Here is a 19702-nt window from a genome sequence, read left to right on the forward strand (position 1 = left end):
CCACTTTTTTGTTGGACGAAACATTTTTAATTCGTGTTGTAATACATCATCTTTTATGGTAGAAGAAACGGCAATATACACTGAACTGAAAGGTCATTCATTATATGGTACTGGTAGGCAAAAAGGTTTAGGAATCATCTACGCCTGCAAAAAATATATAGAAATAGCAGTCAGGAGAGATGTCTACACAAGAAGGTATCAGAGCTTCAAATTAGAGCAATCAGAGAATCTCTCTACCTTGTTAACTATGTTGTTGCAGATCCAGTCCAGCCCCTCATAAAGCCCTTCCCCAGAGATGGCACATGTGCTTTGGATAAACCTGAGAAAGGCAAGAAATCAGTATTCAGTGCAGGAAATCAGCTCGGTCGTGCACATGTTTGCACTCAGGAGACAGCAGAGTTGGAGAGAGAGATTACCAGTTACGGCGATGGAGGAGGGAGTGAAGACCAAGCTTGTCTGCAATTTCTGCAGCAGTCAATGCATTTGGAAGATCTTGCTTGTTTGCAAACACCAGGAGGAGTGCGTCCTTAAGTTCATCCTACACACATGCATCAGTTCAGATCATTTTTACAAGGATCAGCGCATGTCACTGATCTTCCCTGCATTTTGGAATCCTGGTAAACTGATTTCAACAGGAGGGGTGCACCCTCAATCAAGCATCTAATCACCATCATGACATGGAAATAAGCAAATCAAAGCAAGAACTACAAGAAGAGTTCATCCATGTTGCATGCATGTTTCTGACTTCTTCCATAAAAAAAAAAAAAAAAAACAAATGCAGCTTAATAAAAGTACATTCATTTCAAAGCAATGGATTAGTATACCGGATGAATACCTGACTCAACAGCTTTTGCAGGTACTCCCGAGCATCAACAACACGATCTTGGTCATTGCTATCAACAACAAGGATCACTGCTTCAATGTTTTGGAAGTAATATCTTGGCAATGGTAGTCTCTGAAGATGAGAATCATCATGGGGCTTACTCTTTGTGGTGCCAATTCATAAAAGTAAAATGTAGAGAATACTCAATTTTCACGAAGCACAAACAGGGTTTATACAAATGCCCCATCTCGATTTGAAAACTGAGGTATTAAATTACACATCAAAGGCAAGTTATATCACTTACATTGTTCTGGCCTCCAATGTCCCAGAAAGTAAAGCTCATGTTCTTGTACTCCAGGGTCTCCAAATTATATCCTGGTATAAAGCAAAATACTTCACTCACTAGCAGTCAACCAGCATATATAGCAATTGAAACAGGACTGTCAATGAATTAACAGAACATACCAATCGTAGCACCCGTAGCTACAACTTCCCCTCTCTTGAGCTTGTACAAGATAGTAGTTCTACCAGCCATATCAAGGCCAACCATTAGTATGCCAATCTCCTTCCTTCCGGAAAGCTTGGTGAATGACAAACCCATAATGTTTCCTTGTTATGTCTGCAGCAACCAGAAACAAAAATAAGCCAAATCAGGATACAAAGATTTGGAAACCATTGCAGTGAGCTGATGACATTAACAGGAGCCACTGAGACTTCATGAAAGAACTCAGCGAGTTTACATCAAAATAACTCGAGTCTAAAATCCGAAAATTAAGGCTTCAGTTTCGAGGGTTTATTGACGGGAATCAGGGATACGAGTCCTCCTGTTACATATTACAATTACGCTAGTTCTTCGCAGTAGATCCTGTGTAATAGCTTTGATCAGGCAAAAAGATGATTTTTAGATTAAAACACATGATTCTGAAACTGTTAACAGCAATGACACTGCTGTCAGACAAGTTAGATTCAAAGGAAGAAAAATCTAGCACCTTCAAGAGGAAGCCTTTAAAGCCCACTTAACCAACAACGCTAATTCTGCTTGATTTCACTTTCACCAAGTCAATACCAAGCCCTTGAACCAAAGCTCTCAATATCCGCAATTCTCATGGAATAATATAAATAATTCACAAGTAATTGGAGGAAATAAATTCACTCCAAGTAAATGTATCAATCTCTCAATTGGAGGAAAAAGGTTGGCAGCGGAAACGATAAAAGGAGGAATGAGGCAATCAAATGATTTTATCACTCAAAGTCTGTGCATCCTATTGTTTCATTACAACATCAGTAGCATATATATATATATATATATATATATATATATATGCTACTGATGATGGATGATTAAGGGGGTTTCACCATCAATTGACTTAGGGGGCGCTTGGTTCAAGCTTAGGAATTGGAATTGTAATTAGAATCATACAAAAAAACTTAGTATGGGTTTTGGACAAAGGTACAATTACAAATGGGGGTGCTTGGTAAATATTGATAAGGAATGGGTATCAAATTTAATAATCAATTTTTTACCTTTAATTTCTTTTTTCTTTTCATATCTTTCTTCTTCCTCGTTCAAATGCTTATCCCACGTACTCATCCACCATATATATATTCATATATAAATATTAATTATCTGTTTAAAATATATTTATAAATATTTATAAATATAAATATATTTATATTTATATAAATAAATAAATATATTTATTTATATAAATTCATAAATATATTTATTTCAATTTTGTTTTATAATATGTATATTAATATATATTAATATGTATATTTCAATTATGTATATAATATATATAAATTATAGTGATATTAATATGTATATTTCAATTATGTATATTATATATATTATATCAATTGAAATAAATAATATATATTTATATATAAATATTTTTGTTTAAAATATATTTATATATACTTATAAATTTATTTATATTTATATTTATATAAATATATGTGTTTATATATATTTATATAAATATATTTATTTCAATTTGTATATTTCAATTAATATTTATATTTTATTATATATAAATTATATTAATATTAATATGTATATTTCAATTATGTATATTAGATATATTATATCAATTGAAATAAATAAATATAAATTTTATAAATATATTATATAAATATATATTTCAATTTTTTATAATATTTATATTAATATATATTTATATACATATATAAATATATATTAATATACATATTATAAAATAAAATTGAAATAAAAAATATTATATATAATAAATAAATATTAATATATAGAAACAGACCAGTATATATTTAAAAAAATCCCAAAATAATTTTTTTTTTTAAGATTTGGGAATCAAATGTGGGATTCATCAAAACCCTCCAATCTACTTGGGTATTGAGAGTGGCTGATTTTTCATGAATCATTCCAAGATTTCAAAACCTATACCCATGAGCCAAGCAACAATTTTGGGTTCAATCCAATTCTTGATTCCTATGCCCCAACCAAGCATCCCCTTAGCTTTCTTAGCTACAAGGAGAACACCAACGGTCAAAGTCAAACCCACTAGCATGCAACCTCAATCTAGCCAATCAAATCATTTGCTCAGCCAATAATCACTAAATAAACTAGCTAGTTCTCACAACCCAAGACAACTTGATGCCAACAAAACCTACCAATCACTTTTGGACACATAACACACACACACACACAACTTGGTTTAATCTACAGCAAATTCAAGTTAGTAGTCCACACGCATTAAGGAAATTGTTACTAATTTTCTGGGATCTTGAATTGGAATCTTTCCATTGCTCCAGCTCGATCTACTGATGCTAACTTGCTAAAAACTTGACTTAATTATTTTGGATTACTCTACTAGTAGTACTTTTTTTTTTTTTTTTTATTAAAAAAAGTTGTGTTTTGTGTTTTCCATCCGATTGCGTGAACTTCTTGAGTGTTGACAATATTCTAATTTAATCAAATCAAATCACATTTTAATTATGTGGCTATACCAAAGCCGTTACTACCCATGATGAATTTCCTGATACATTCCACGCAAAAGCTGCAGCTTGTTGAAAAGCCTCTAATCTGATTGATCACATTGCTACCCATTTATCTTATGTGGCTATACAAAAGTCATGACTACTCGCGGGTCGTGATGAAAGTAAATTCCTTCGCTCATGATGATGCTGTCAAAGTTACTGAAAGGATACATACAAGCATCAATGAATAAATTAGAACAAAGAAAGTTTTCATCAGCAATATGATATGATGATGGTTACTGAATTAAAAACGTACCTGCAAGATACATGTGATTGCTGGATTAAACATCAATAAAGTAGAAACTATTGCTGGCATGTTGATGTGGTTAACAATAGCCAGCAGATCATTTTGAAGACAAAATAAAGATAAAAGTGAAATACTTAATACTAAATATGTAACAACTCTTTTGATGCTTGTTGAGAAATATTTTTATAAAATCAGAAAGTACTTAAAAATTCTCTTTAATTAGAAAATGTACACTCATTTTAGATTTCATATGACGATTTAGGATAACTAAACTTTGTTATAAGAAAATGAAAGCAAATATTTCTCATAAAAAAGATAACTAGCGCACAAATGTAAATAGAGATCTAAATTAGAAAAGAAAAAGAAAAATGGAAAAGAGTCATGAGAAAAATTTTCTATGATAAGGGCATAATTGTCTTTTCATACTCATAAACATTCGGCTCTTCGTCATTAATTAGGGGGCGATTTACAGGCTTTGTGAGTGATATGCTATTGACTGCTAATTATAGGGAAGCGATATGTAATTATTGTTAAATGCTGAAAAACCCCCATGAACTATATACCTTGTTGCAATTTATCTTCCAAACTATTTTTATAAGCCTTTTGCCTCCTTTCGTGATGTAGTTGGACAAATCTACCCCTTTTATCTTAAGCATTGTTATTTTTCTTTTTTCCAATCATTTTCTTTTTAGATTTTTCCTCTTTATTTTCTTTAAGCATTATTTAGATCAGTATACTAGATCAGTCAAAACTTGCTTATTTCTTAATTTCGCATGTCAATATTTTATAAAAGAATTCTATGGTTTACAAGATTTTTTTTTCAAATGTTGAAGTCAATGCCATTTAAGAAATTGAATATTTAGATATATAAGAACAAAAGAGATATTAATTAATCAATTATTAATAGTATCAATAACAAATAAAAATGAACTATTATTGTTGTTTCTTCTTATCTTTTTGTTGTACTACACATAACAATTGTTAACTTTTCTTTCTTACGTGATATATAATATGTTATTTTGTTATAAATAGTTGAGTAATTGTGAACTCTAATTAGTTTATAGGTACTTAAATTGTTGAATTACTAGATTAATACAGTTTACACTATAAGCTATATATATTTTCTAATAACAAAGAGTTATGATGAATTATCAAGAATGAATTTAACAAATTAAAAAATAGTTTAAAAATATTAAATTTTTTTATGCAAATATTGGCTAGTTCCATGAGAGAAAGGGAAAAAAGAAGAAAAGAAAAGGAAAAAAAATGAAAAAAAGAATAGAGAAAAAAGAAAAAAATTAAGATAGTAGGGTAGCGTTGTCTAAATATATCATTCGATGGGGTAAAATGCCTATTATTATAGTTCATGGGGTAAACTGCAATTGGATATATAGTTTGTGGTGTGTGTGTGTGTGTATTTATTTATTTATTGTCCAAACATATCATTCAGGGAGGTAAAATGTCTATTATTATAGTTCATGGAGTAAACTGCAATTGGATATATAGTTTGTGGTGTGTGTGTGTGTATTTATTTATTGTCCAAACATATCATTCGAGGAGGTAAAATGTCTATTATTATAGTTTATCGGGTAAACTGCAATTGGGTATATAGTTCGTGGTGTGTGTATATATATATATATATATATTTATTTATTTATTTATTGTGCTTTGAAGGGCTATCAGTCCATTGGATGCGAAAAATCTTCGGATTGCAACCTAGATCAGGTCTGGTGCCAGAACTTATTTCAGTATCTACGGGGGTTTGTCTAAAATCTTCAATTTATGGAATTGACTTCGTCTCTGCTTTGGTACCCAGTCTGCACTATAGTTCTCTTCCATCGATGTATGGACAACGCTACATTCGGAGTCCATGGTGATGCTCTTGAATGTTTTTTCGTGATTCAAAGCTGTTATCATATTTATCCTACTGTCTCCGCAATTCTTTTCAGTTTGTACGGTGTAACACAAACTAGAATATAGTGGAAGATAATTAATCATGGAATCTCTTTTATGTCCCACTGGATTGATCTTTGAAAGCTTCTTAGTAACCAAAAAATATTTTTTCAATTTGATCCCTTTTTCTTTTCTTTTTTTCGATTTTTGTATGCATCCTTGTATTCCTAGTGTGGATGGATCCCAAAGGCAAACGGGCAATTTTTTTTCTACAAGTTTTTGTAAAGAAGCTGGCAAACACTTGGCCCGATAATAGGGATTAACTGAAAGTGCCTTTATTCAAGAAAGACAAATTAAAGCTAACGTTCCATGCATTGCATGAATCCCAAAGCCCAACAAGAAATCCTTTTCCGTTATTCACCAATTCTTTTTTTCCCTCCTTTCCTAGTGGAAATAATTTCTTTCTAAGCTTTCTGTTTTTGTATGACCTTCTCTAATTGTCCTCTAGTACTACAAACTTTATATATATCCCATAATTTTCTTTCATCACGAAGAAGAAGAAGAAAGCAAGTTCCTTTCTTTTTTCCTCTTCTTCGGTAAAGTAATTCTTGATTTTTTTTCTTTCACCTCTTCCTTATTTCGTTTGGCCTCCATTATTCATCCAAGAAGTTGAGAATTGGAGAAAGAAGAAAATGGCTGGTGGTTTCTTGCCTTTCCTGACGATGGTTATTCTTCAGCTAGGCTATGCTGGAATGAACATTGTATCAAAACTTGCCATGGATTCAGGCATGAACCCTTTTGTTCATGTTGCTTACAGGCAACTCTTTGCTACCTTATCCATCGCCCCATTTGCTTATTTCTTGGAGAGGTACGTTGCTAGTAGCTGCGGATTTAAGTTGATTTTGCATGTAGAATCAACATTTGATAATCCAGGCAGGAGTTTCTTGAACTTCATTAGAGTCGAAATGTGGTTTTCCAATGAAACTGGATTGAGTGTCAAACATTAAAAGCTAATTCACTCAACATACAACCATTTTTTCATGGACTCTGCAGATTTACTTGGACTATCAAAGTGAAATTTAATGATGAATCTCCTCGCTTGATTAAGATAACACTGATTTTTCCTGTGTGCATGTTCATATCGATTGTAGTGCATGATCCTTGCGGTAAAATTTCTTTGATCATTTGATTTTTCTCGTCCAACAATCAAGAATCAAGATAGAGAAGGATTCTCTTTTCAAGTGTGGTCTGTTCACATGAAAGGCACCAAATGCTTTAGACTACTATACTACGGTTATGGACTTGAAAAAATATCAAATTCTTAAAAACCTGGAAATAATATAAAGAAATTGCAACGCATGCTTGATGATGGATGTTTCACGGTTTGATCGTGCTGTTTCTCACACAAGTCAAGCAGCCAAGCAGAGCAGTACCGCCCGAAATCTGATTTCTGCCTGTTCTTTCTTGCTTTGTCGCCCTTTTCTCGATAGCTGCAGCAGCCCTTTTCTTCTTCTTTTTCCACCTTCTATTTTATCCTGCCTTCTTCCGGTTTCGAAAGATACGTGTTATTTTTTCCTGCTTCAGAAAGCATGGCGACTTTTGAGAGTTTAACCATTAACTCTCCAAAAGAACGTGATGAAAGAGCGATACTCTCTGTACTTAAAATTTTTTTGTCCTGGTTTATATCCTGTACTATTGGTAGTTCATGCAATCTGATCTTACTAAGCACATATCCGAGTAGTTGATGAATAGCTCAAACAAAACTGAAAAGGTGATGAACCAGAACCAATGAGAGAATCTGTCTGTAAACTATAGAGCCATCTCCGAGCAAAAGCCTAACTCTAAGCAGTAATACATACTTTAGCATATATTTCTTGTAAGGATATGTAGCCATTTCTGTTATTGTAAAACGAATAGCTATTTAACTGAAACTCAAGAATCTTGATGTATAAATGCAGGGAAACAAGACCCCGGTTAACATTCTCGATCATTTTCCACATTTTCATGTGTTCTGTTTTTGGGTAAGTACGCGGCTAAACTCTTATCTTTCTTGGGTTAAGATGCTATATTTGGTACCATCACTTTGCATAGGTAGATTTATGCAATATTGGAAGGTATTCCATCAAGGATAGTTAGTTCTGAAGCTAGAATCTTCTAACTTAGGCTGAAAATACAGGGCAACCGTGAACCAAATCACATATTTTGTGGGGCTAAAGAATTCTACTCCAACTATTGCTTGTGCCTTGTCAAACCTAAGCCCAGCAGTCACATTTATCCTGGCTGTGCCTTTAGGGTAATTTTTCTTCTTCCCTCTACAGAATGCAAATTCTACTCCTTTCTTTTTGCCAAAAAAGGCACACTTGGTTCAAAGGATTTTACGTCTTGCTAATACGTGTTTGACAGATTAGAAGGTGCAGGACTGAGGGCTAAGGCAGGACAGGCCAAGGTATTAGGGACTGTTGTATGTGTTGGTGGTGCCATTCTATTGTCATTTTACCACGGGCCAGTTGTCGGTGTGGGGCAGTCAAGAATTCATTGGAAATTTGCGGACAACTTGAGGAATAAAACTGTTAGCAACCATGTAAATTTTGTACTGGGGCCATTTATGCTGATAGTTAGTTCTGTTTCCTGGGCAGTATGGCTAATTATCCAAGTAAGCATAAGCAAATTCTTTCGGGTCTGCACCTTAAGCTTATCTGTAACCTTCATATGCTGTCACCAGATGAACTAATGATGGCTTCCTATTATTCTATCAGGCCAGGGTGGGCAAGATGTATGCTGCTCCCTATTCTAGCTCAGCATTGACATGTTTCATGGCCAGCATCCAGTGTGCGATTATTGGCTTTTGTTTCGATCACCACTTATCTGCATGGTCGTTATATCCTGCCATCCGAGCAGTCTCAAGTATCTATGCGGTATGAACCACTGCACCATGCACACATTGGAGCTTAAAAGGCACATCAATGGGAGAACATATGAACAAATGACTTGCTACAATTTATGATTCAGTCAAGCTGGTCCTTTTACTTTCTGACTACAGATTGCCCCTATTTAGAATTTGCTTGCTTAGTCATTTTACTTCTTTTTTCCCGCTTCCCTAGCTTAGACCTATTGATCCGCTTGTTAGGCAACGATTTGTGTTATGATTGTTCTTGTTAAAAACATTCAGCTGATAGGAAAGGACTAATGCAGGATGGGACTTTGCTTTTCAGGGAATTGTCTGTACCGCATTAGCATTTTGCCTCATGTCATGGTGCATCGAACGAAAAGGACCCTTATATGTCTCGGTTTTCAGCCCTTTGCTGCTTGTCATTGTGGCTATTCTCAGTTGGGCAATACTTCAGGAGAAACTATACATTGGAATGTAAGTAAACTAACTACTCAGACAGGAGTACTAATTTTTCAGTTTGATATCCCCCTCATTTACTGCAACTAAACCATTTGTCGCGAATCTTATTTAGGCCAAAACAAAATTTCATGGAAAATCAGAACGTAATTGTGTGAGCATTCATTGATGTAGTAGTTGTTGTGGTTGTTGCAGGGTAATAGGATCTACCCTGATTGTTATGGGACTTTACTGCGTCCTCTGGGGAAAGAATGAAGAGATGAAGCCAACTAAAACTCCTGATCAGGAGGTAGATTCTGGGAAGCAGTTTACCATGGAGGATTTGGAATTACAATTGTTCAAGAAGTCAAATACTTCTGCAGGCACGAATGGAGAGAATTAGCAGTATCACTACCTACAGTTCACTGTAATAGCTCCACAATCAAAGTCAAAGATTTTTGTGTAACTTGAATCCAATTGGTAACCAGAAATTCAGGCTTCCCTGATTTGCATCTCACTGCAGGTTTATGAACTAGGAGAATGAGTAGTAATAATTGAAATTGATTGAAAATATTTCTTGATGCTTTGTAGTAATGCCAACTAGAAAAAACCTGAAAGAAGGACTTCATTAGATAAGTTCCCAATTCATTCAGTCCCATATGCTCAATACAATGAAGTGAATCCAATACAGGGGTTTAGTTAACATTCTTCAGAATTTCTTATTTGCCATTTAGAAAAAAAAAAAAAAAAAATCTCTGAGTGCATCAGTTGTGGCTACAATTAATTCTCCAGATACACAGCATGAAGGATAGTATCCAAAGGCATTGGTTAAGCTCCTCTTCGAAACTAATGCCTTTGGGGACCATACAAAATAAATTATTTTAAAGTCTTCTGGCCATTTGTAATATTTGTACTTAGAATGAAAATATTAGAACGAATCCCGCACGAAAGTGATGATTGGAAAATGGAAATTGGTGGCGTGATGTGTTTTTCTTAAACATAAAATTGTGATATTAACTTCATATCTCTATTCTAAATTCACACTATGTACAAATTTCTATGCCAATGTTTCCGCTCATTTATACTAGGAAAATCCTATACTAAGGGATATATAAATGACTTAAACGACATAAATAAACTAATCAATAACATACGTCATTGATTTCAGGAATTCTTATATTTGTATCTATCGTTTAAGAATGTCGTGATTCAGAATCATTTTTTATTGATGAACTCTTGAAAGTCAAACTACAAACTAACAAAGCATCAAATGTGGAGTAACTTGTGAATGGAAAGAAAGGCAAGTTAGATGATTTTCTTTTCTGTTTTCTTTATGCATAAAAAAAAAATTAAATTACATTTTGGTAACCACGAGCTTGGAAAAAGCAACGAACTCTAGAAGTTAAGAGTGTTGTTCACCGGGAACCGTTGTCAGCGGGAACCATTGTGACACAAATGTTCATCGTGAAAGTGTGGGTTTTGTGATTTCAAGCTATCCTTACGATTAATTTATGTCAGGTTGAGTTTACTATATAAATACAAAATCAGAAAAAATATTGAAAAATAAAAAGAGAAAGAATAGAGAGAAAAGCAAAAGAAATAAAGGGGAAAAAAGATATGAATTCGGTAAAAAAAATTGAAAAATAAAAAGTGAAAGAATAGAGAGAAAAGCAAAAGAAATAAATGGAAAAAAAAAAAACTTAGAGCCAGTAAAATGGATGGAGATCCTTATCTAAAATCGTCTTACGATTCTTATGTTAGCATATATAAAGGGAGAGGAAGAAATATGACGTAAAATTTTTTTTTTATCAATTTTTTTTTATCTTATTTATCGTACCACTAAAAAGTTTACTATTAAAACCCTCTAATAATTACCAATAATTACTTATTAGTAGCTACTTATTATTTTTTTCTTGTAATTTTTTTTAAAATTTACACACACATAAAGTGTTCATTTTGCACGAGTAATGAATTATACAGGGGGTGGAATGTTATGAAACTGAACATAAGTGGGCAAAGCGCAAAAAGGCAAAGTTCAGGGAGAACAGTGTATTTTACCCTTTATCTAAACACAGCTACAATAAATAAACGGAGTAGACAACCTAGAAAATAATTTTAACACAGTTCGGTTAAAAAGCAAAAGAAAAGACACAGCTGCAACTTTGATCGCTGGTGGTCATTATGGCCTCTCCTCCGCTTTGCTCTTTCTGTCACGGCCGCTTTACTCTCTCCTTCTCCACGACAATTCATGAAGTTCTTCTCTATCTTCTTCTCCTTTCTACATTTTTGAGCTCTTTACCAGACTCAGTTCTTGGCGAGTGCAAGAACCCGCCAGTCATATTCAACTTTGGAGATTCCAACTCGGACACTGGTGGACTTGTGGCCGGACTCGGTTACTCCATCAACTTCCCAAATGGTCGCACTTTCTTCCGCCGATCGACCGGCCGGCTCTCTGATGGCCGCCTCATCATTGATTTTCTTTGTATGTTCTCTCTTAATTCTCCATCTTCTCGTCCACATTGATCACCAATATTCTTCTCTGCAACATTTTTTCTTCTCAGCAAACTATTAAGTTTGTGTTCATTGTACTAAAAAAAAAAAAGAAGAAATACTCCACTTTTTTGTTCCTAGAATATTCATATACTCATTGCGTGCAGAACTCGATTGAATAGTGTTGTTTTTGTACCACGTTAAATTCTGCAACTGGACTTATCTACAAGGAAAGGTTCCCTGTTTAAAAAAGAAAGGATAAAAAAGGAGGAGAAAACGGAGGGAGGGGGAGAAAACAGAAAAGTGGATCAACAGCAGTCGAACCCATCGATGGGTCTTTTTTTTGGCAAGAAAATAGAGTGGAAAAGAGTACTATTTTAGATTTTTATTTGGAAGCATATTCAGTCTTTAGTACACTTGAATCTTAATTCTTAAATTGATGGATGTTTCACAGACTCGGTGGGGTCCAATATTGCTTGACTTTTTTTGATTTTCTGACTGCTCACTCTGATCTGATGCATGCATCTGTTTGAGTGTTTGTACGTTAGTAATTAAATTTTGTCTCTGGGAAATGTTCTGCTAGCTTAGCTGGCTACGCAGTATGAAATGTGTTTCTTTTTCTTTTTCCTTTTTTTGATAAAGAGGATAATTGCATTCCAATTTCTGCACTAATAGCAATATGTGCATCAAAACTCCCACTAAAAAAATCTATGGGAGAAGAATTTCTCAATAAAAGAAACCCTAGGAGAAAGCAGCCTCCTATGTAATGATGGTGATGATGAGAATTTTTTAATGTTGGTGATAATTTCTATCAAATCGTAGATAATTAGTTGATTATTGAGCTTTTTTGTCAATTTCCCTCAAGTCCCTACGTAAGTCAATTAAATCAGTATGCTGATGATCAGAAATTTTTTATGTTGGTGATAACTTCTGTCGAGTGGTAGATAATTAGTTGATGATTGAGCTTTTTTTTTTTTTTTTGGTCAATTTCCCACAAGTCCCTACACAAAATTTAGGAATGGCAATGAGGGTGGGTCCCCGTCCCGTTGCCCAAACATTCCCTTGCCCACCGTCACCCGCCTCCACAAAGCAAAGAATGTATAATTAGTAATTTAGTATAAATGTATTAGTACAACAAATCAATAATTTGTAATAGTATAAATATATAACTATTATTATAATGAATAATGTTAATTATATTAGATATACATAATCTAATACATATAACTAATATATATATATGGCTGGTGACAAGGCAGGGGTATACTCCCCTTTCCCTCGTCCAGCTTTAAAGAAATTAGAGTTGCCTCCCCATCATTTGTCATATGCTAGTCATAAAGCCCTCCCTAAATAATATAACATCAGGTTAATATTTGCTGGATGGTGTAATATCAGAAAATTATAATCAAATTTATGTAAGGATAAATTATCTTTTACCCTCTTATAGTTTGGTATTTTACCGCATAACCTTCCTTTGATTTAAAAATCTATATATAGCACCTTTATAATTTAGGTTAATGTGTCACCATTAGTTTTTCTATTAAAACTAACGGTCAATAGTAAAAAATCAAAGTCAAACTAATTATTTGACAGATTTACCCTTTCATTACTTCTTTTTTTCCTACAAAAATAAAAAAGAAGAAATTGAAATAAAATAGATAAATAAGAAACAAAAAGTACCATTAAAGATTGGTTAAAAAAACCTATAATGATATTTGTAGTAAAAAAAGATTAGGTATTTTTTGTTTCTTATTTATTTCTTTTATAGGTCCCTTCCATCTTTTTTTGTTTCTTATTCATTTATTTTTTATTTCCCTTCCATCTCTTTTGTATTTGGAGAAAATTAAGATTTTGTAGGCCAAAGTATAGGTTTTCAAAATTATCTCTTCTCTTCCAGAGAGAGAGAGAGAAGAAGAAAAGGAAAAAAGAAAAGAGAAAAAAAAGTAGTGAAATGGTAAATTTGTCAATTTATTAGTTTAACTTTGACTTTTTACTGTTGACTGTTAGTTTTAATGAAAAAACTAATAGTGATGTTTTAATCCAAATTATAAAAGATTTATATATAGATTTTTATACCACAGGGGGTTATGTGGTAAAATATCAAACCAGAGACGGGTAAAAGGTAATTTATCCTTTATGTAATATCCAAAAGATACATGCCCAAACGGACATGTACCTTCTCGAGATGATAGGAGACAGGGCAGTTTCAATTGATCAAAAGAAAAAGATGAGCACTGGTTTGTTTCAAATTTCAATTCACCATTAGCTTCTTTTATTTAATTTTTTTTTTGGTAGAACTGGCGAGCCCCATTAGCCATTCTCTAGATGTACCAGTTAACCCTTTTAGGAGTGCCTTTTCTTTCTTTTTCTTTTTTCTATTATGTTTTGAGCTCTGCAGCTTCAAATGATTGCTATAATTAAAATTTAAATGACGATGTTGTTCAAAGGCGAACCCAAGGGAAAAATTATGAAGATCTTGGCGTTGGAAAGATCATCTTCTGCAACTATTCTTCAGGAAAGAGCGAACAGTCCTCGAATTAACTCTATTGCAATGCTAGATTGGAACTTCGAACTCAATTTCTTCCTAGTCGTGCTTGATGTGTTACTTTGGTTATTACTGGTAAAACATTTCGGTCAAATAATTTCTTTGTGCATAACTATTATCATTGGATATTAAGAACACAAGGGAAGGTATTCAAATATGACAATGCTAACTTAGTTTCAGTTTTGAGACTGTTGAATTGGCTGAAAAGGAATCCAGAAAATATCCATACAAAAAGAAAATTGCACTATGGAGATTATTACTAATTGGGCTGCAATGAAGTTGCAGACTTGTTGAATGCATTAAAAAGGATAGTTCCGCTGGCCTTCACTGTTCTTGGTATAAGAAAGATGGCAATATGGATAAATCCGTCATGGAAAACAACTTATTTTTAATTCTTGGGTGTTCTTCTGAATTACATCCATTGCTTGCTTTTCATCTTCTCTTCTTTCCTTAGTTATGGTGTTCACATGCTTCTGCTTTTGCAGGCCAAAGTGTAGACACAACTTTCTTGAGCCCATACCTGGACTCAATGGGATCCACTTTCTTAAATGGTGCCAATTTTGCAATTGCAGGTTCTTCCACATTACCTAAAAATGTACCTTTCTCATTAAATATACAGGTCATGCAGTTTGTTCATTTCAAGGATCGCTCTATTCAACTGGTTGCTGCAGGTAAATTCAACTTCCTTTCTCTTTTTTTAAACGTGATAATATTTAGCTTTGCAATGACTTGGTTTTCTGAGTTTCGAAAATCTTTGATAAGCAAATGTGTGAAAGACAGTATTAATTAACATTCTGACAATTGTTTTGGCTTACAAAAATTCTCCTCTTTCTAGCTGGCTCTACTGTATCTGCATAAGGGTTGAGACAGGGGAACTCATAGTAACGTAACATGAAGCTATTATAGGTTATATAACGCAGTAGCTAAGCTAGTGTAGCATATTTTTCTTGTACAATCGAAATAGAAACTAAACATGCTGTAATGGTTGAAAATATGATTCAAAATGCCACTTCGGCGCAAAGAATTAGAAACAAAAACATAATCATCACATGAGATGGAAAACATTTAAAATTATCTTAACCATCCTACTCGCTGATGTGTACAAACCGGAACAGTTGATTTTCATTGCACAAGGACTCAACTTTGACTGCAAAATAGAATTCTTAGAGATTCATGTAGCTCTATGCCACTGTTAAGTCCTATAAAAATTACTGAATGACCCTAAAAACTTAATTTGACCTATAGCATAGATTATCCTTGTCGATTAATTCTCAGGCTTTTGGCTGTTATTTTGGTAGAAAAGCAAAGGGTTGCCTCTAGCTTATTAAGTTTTCATGGTCCATGAAAATAAATGACAGAGATTTAGTTTGCTGTCACTAGCTGACGTAGTTCTTTCCTTCTCATTTGATTCGGAAAACTTTTTCTGTCCATGAATATTATGTCAAGTTATACTGCATGATTCTGCTTTCATGTCTCTAGTGTAGCTGGTGTAAAGTGGAAATTATCAGTTTAGTGCAGCTTTTGGCCAAAGCCATTAATTTTCTTTCATTTGAATGCTTTCTGCATCTAAAAACTGCAGTAGACTAGCAAACCAACTAAAAGATTCTTCTTTTAGGTTCATTGCACTTCATAGGTGATGCAGGTTTCCGCAACGGGCTTTATGTGATTGATATAGGACAAAACGACCTGGCTGATTCATTTGCTAAGAATCTATCCTACAAGGAAGTTGTGAAGAAGATTCCCTCAGTTATATTGGAGATTAAATATGCTGTGGAGGTGAGTTTAGAAATCTTTGCACACTCCACCATCCCCCTCCTCACTTTCCAGGTTCTTGGATTTGTGAAGGAAACATCTAACTGCAGCAAGATTAGCCCACAATCAATAGATATCATGATGTGAAGCTGTCAGATTTCCCGTATGATGCTGCTTTTCCAAGTTGATGAAGAAAATATAAATACATTGAAAATGATGCCAAATACAAAACTTATGTGAAGAGTAAATTGATCCTTTATTTGCTTAGGCCAGCTCACAAAAATGACAAGTAGTTGTGTTTTAGAGACGCTAGATCAAGATGCCATGACCTGTACACAAGTTTCCTAAGATCTTACTTGGAAGCTCACTTGTGTTTTATTGAGAAATTGTCTAGATAAATCAATACCAATAAAAATCTTGACTTGTGGAATACTCCTTGCCTTCTGATGTTGGCCGATGTAAAACTTATTTACCTTTCTACATCGAGCACCTATTATTAGCTCATGTGAGCAGTTATCAGGCGAAGATCAACAACCACAACTGTTTCTCTGGAAATGCAGGACATATATGCTCAAGGTGGCAGGAAATTTTGGGTCCATAATACAGGGCCACTGGGATGTCTTCCTCAAAAACTGTCAACAGTTCAAAAAGCTCCAGATGACCTCGATCCATATGGTTGTATTTCGAGCTATAATGATGCTGCAAGAGTTTTCAATGAAGCTCTTCTTCTTCTGTGCGAAGAATTGAGATATGAAAAGAAGGATGCTACTATTGTTTATGTAGATGTATACACTATCAAATATGACCTGATAGCCAACTCCACCAAATATGGTAAGCCTCGAGACATTTAGAAATTCTTTCTCTTGTTCCTACCAAGCATGGAGATACTCGTAAAAGGCTTTAATTATCACAATGTAGGAAAAACCTTGCATGAAAGTGCTAGTTTTTCTGAAAGAATCACATCATATGCTTGATGTATCTCTCCAAAATATTTATATATGCAAAGATGTTGCCTTGTCAGTGTAAAGCGAAACTGGGGATAGTGTTGAAACAAATACTCCAAACCCAATTTTTAGGATCATCTTCGTTGCATGGTAGTGATTATTTCATATTTTGTCATGCAAGTCCTCTTGTTCTTCATTTAAGAGTATCTATCAATTTTCAGGAATTATCTGCATTTTTCATCTACACGAGCTTTATGCATGTACATCTTGAAAAAGCTTTTATGCTTAAACAGTATCTAGAATCCTTCAACCCTTGACAGCCCTACGCCGAATTGATCACATTTTCCCATCATTGCAGGATTTTCATCTCCCCTCATGGCATGTTGTGGATTTGGAGGACCTCCATATAACTATGATGTTAGGGTGACATGTGGTCATCCAGGCTACCAGGTTTGCGATGAAGACTCAAAATACGTAAGTTGGGATGGAATCCATTATACTGAAGCTGCAAACAGCATCATAGCCTCAAAAATACTTTCCACTGATTATTCTACTCCAAGAATTGCTTTTGATTATTTCTGCAACTGACTCCAGCATGCTGTATATCCATAATTGTGCATGCAATGCTCAATGTACCATCCCAGTTCTTTGGAAATTTGGGCATCTGATATCTTGTTCGATTAAGTAAAAAATTGTCCTGCAACGTGATGCACATATAGTGATGGTTCACTTGGATCTAGGGCAGTGGTACTGCATCTTTGCTCAGATTCATTTTCTTACAGTACACTAGTGCTTCCCAGTTGCCACCATGCCAAAAAAGAGCAGCTCCTCCTTTTTAGGTCGTCCGATAGGTAGGCAGCACCCCCTGGCCCCGCCCCGCCGTGTCACATGGGATCTTCAGTGCCACTTTTTCAATGATAATTCAGTGTCACTTCTATATTTATATCAAATATCCTGTTTATTTAACTTGTCATGTGATGTTTATTTAAATTTCTTCTGTCATCATGTGATAAGTGGAATTGATACTAAATTTAGTATCGAGTAATGGCATAGAAGATTCCAACTGCCGCCACACCGCCCAAACCCTTTTTATAAGTGTTAGTCTTGAATCTAACACTTCCTACTTACAATTCCTTCTCATCGGTAACAGTTTTGATTACCCTTTACAACAATACATTATTCATTCTTTTTTTTTTTTGGATAATCCTCAAAGTAGACTACTTTTTTTCAAATATTGTGCATGAAGGGGTCAAAAGGATAATATTGTATACTTTTCTTTTGCAGAAACATTGAACTTTAGAAAGCCACCTTCGCAAAATATTGACAAAAGAAGGGAAAAACAAAGAAACCTAACAATAAGGTCAACAATAAGGTCTTTTGCAGTTGGGACGTGGAAACTGGAAAGCAATAAAATTCCGGAAGTGTTCAAGATGGTATTAAAATGTCAAGTAGACGAATCCAAATTGCATACCATCGCCAAACAGGCTACAATTCAACAGAACCTTTTGGATTATTCATGGGTTTACCTGCTTAGCCCATTTGCATTGTTATTTTTTGGAGCCTTTATAGAAAAAAAATACATTGCATCGATTTTGATGTAGGTAAAGTAAAAAGATAATTTAAAAATTTATTCAAGAAAAATATACAATTTTTTTAAAAAAGAATGACAATCCAAACAGAAAAGGTTCTGGAATCTTTCTAATGTACTTCATCATCCTCACAATCATGATCATATGCATAGATACTCAATTCGGGAAACTACAACCATCGAATGTGAATCAAATCTCAGCTACAGAACTCCATTCATGTATGATCAAGGCGGTTGATTTGTTCCGTGAAATTGTTGGAACCTCGTCGCGGGATGCCGGACTTGTACAATATTATGAGCTATTGAATTGATGGGATAATAAATCTTATATATTAACTCAATGGACGTAAGAACTGAAAGTGACAAATAAGTCACTAAAACAGCAATATATTAAAATATCGTAACAAAACTTGTCACTTACTAAAATTTGTCTTCCATAATCAATTTCATATGTCAATTTCAAATCAAATCAATTTCCACTATCCGCTGTCGTCTGGATGTGGTCTACCATCCATATGCAGTAATTATGGCTGCAAGTTTGACCCACCACAGCCCAAATCCCAGAAAAAGGTTCATCTCAGAGCGAGAAAGAGTAGTTGATTTGTTTGTTCATTTTTGTTCAAGGCAATTAATCGTGGCACTTTTTTTTTTTTTTCCGTATTATTATTATATTATACTCTCCTGTCCATTTGTTAACAGGGATAATTTCAGAAACCTCCCTCTGAGGTTTGTAACAATTGTATCTATCTCTCTTGAGGTTTAGAAAATTATGAAAACCTCACCTAAAAAGCATGTTTTGGTAACAAATAGTGATGTAAGCACAAAAAGTCCAATGAATATCTTTTATTACCCCTATTTAATTTACAAAACAAATTAAATTATAAAAGAAATCAAATATCAGCATTACTTGCTAAGTAAAAAGTTTTAAGATAGTTCTTTGCAGCAAAATTTAGACTATGTTTCAAGACATCATTTTTTAATGTTTGAACTTCTAAATAAGTTGTAAAGAAACTGTTTTTTAACAAATGCATCCCTACTAGTCGGCTATTTATAAAACTAAGCCAAAAGTCCATTTAA

General features: G+C 34.0%; 3 protein-coding genes across 4 annotated transcripts; 2 read left to right on the forward strand and 1 right to left on the reverse strand.

The window, feature by feature from the left end:
* Positions 1-412: 412 nt before the first annotated feature.
* LOC113761219 (ADP-ribosylation factor-like) lies at positions 413-1424 on the reverse strand. The gene is made up of 4 exons (XM_027304092.1): positions 1289-1424; positions 1128-1198; positions 836-955; positions 413-538 (listed from the first exon to the last, which is right to left on the reverse strand). The coding sequence occupies exons 1-4, from the start codon at positions 1422-1424 to the stop codon at positions 413-415; spliced, it is 453 nt and encodes a 150-aa protein (XP_027159893.1).
* Positions 1425-6673: 5249 nt separating this feature from the next.
* Positions 6674-9709, forward strand: LOC113760281 (WAT1-related protein At1g09380). The gene is made up of 7 exons (XM_027302833.1): positions 6674-6849; positions 7940-8002; positions 8158-8274; positions 8385-8634; positions 8738-8896; positions 9194-9345; positions 9523-9709. The coding sequence occupies exons 1-7, from the start codon at positions 6674-6676 to the stop codon at positions 9707-9709; spliced, it is 1104 nt and encodes a 367-aa protein (XP_027158634.1).
* Positions 9710-11468: 1759 nt separating this feature from the next.
* Positions 11469-17927, forward strand: LOC113763354 (GDSL esterase/lipase At1g09390). Of its 2 annotated transcripts, none has more exons than XM_027307123.1 (5): positions 11469-11788; positions 14827-15012; positions 15957-16117; positions 16654-16924; positions 17396-17927. In XM_027307123.1, exons 1-5 carry the CDS (start codon positions 11488-11490, stop codon positions 17623-17625), a joined length of 1149 nt encoding a protein of 382 aa, XP_027162924.1. In that variant the 5' UTR covers positions 11469-11487; the 3' UTR covers positions 17626-17927. The 2 variants fall into 2 exon arrangements, with proteins under 2 accessions (XP_027162924.1, XP_027162925.1); XM_027307124.1 differs by having other exon boundaries at positions 14827-14913.
* The last annotated feature ends 1775 nt before the right edge of the window (positions 17928-19702 follow it).

Source organism: Coffea eugenioides, chromosome 2 (assembly GCF_003713205.1).
Source record: "Coffea eugenioides isolate CCC68of chromosome 2, Ceug_1.0, whole genome shotgun sequence".
NCBI lineage: Eukaryota > Viridiplantae > Streptophyta > Magnoliopsida > Gentianales > Rubiaceae > Coffea > Coffea eugenioides.

Coding starts and splice junctions, on each gene's coding strand:
- LOC113761219 (XM_027304092.1), bottom strand. CDS start 1,424: ATGGGTTTGTCATTCACCAAGCTTTCCGGAAGGAAGGAGATTGGCATA. Junction 1,199..1,288: donor AGCTACGGGTGCTACGATTG/GTATGTTCTGTT, acceptor GCTTTATACCAG/GATATAATTTGGAGACCCTG. Junction 956..1,127: donor ACATTGGAGGCCAGAACAAT/GTAAGTGATATA, acceptor TCTCATCTTCAG/AGACTACCATTGCCAAGATA.
- LOC113760281 (XM_027302833.1), top strand. CDS start 6,674: ATGGCTGGTGGTTTCTTGCCTTTCCTGACGATGGTTATTCTTCAGCTA. Junction 8,275..8,384: donor ATCCTGGCTGTGCCTTTAGG/GTAATTTTTCTT, acceptor CGTGTTTGACAG/ATTAGAAGGTGCAGGACTGA. Junction 8,635..8,737: donor CAGTATGGCTAATTATCCAA/GTAAGCATAAGC, acceptor TTATTCTATCAG/GCCAGGGTGGGCAAGATGTA.
- LOC113763354 (XM_027307123.1), top strand. CDS start 11,488: ATGGCCTCTCCTCCGCTTTGCTCTTTCTGTCACGGCCGCTTTACTCTC. Junction 11,789..14,826: donor CCTCATCATTGATTTTCTTT/GTATGTTCTCTC, acceptor CTGCTTTTGCAG/GCCAAAGTGTAGACACAACT. Junction 16,118..16,653: donor AGATTAAATATGCTGTGGAG/GTGAGTTTAGAA, acceptor CTGGAAATGCAG/GACATATATGCTCAAGGTGG.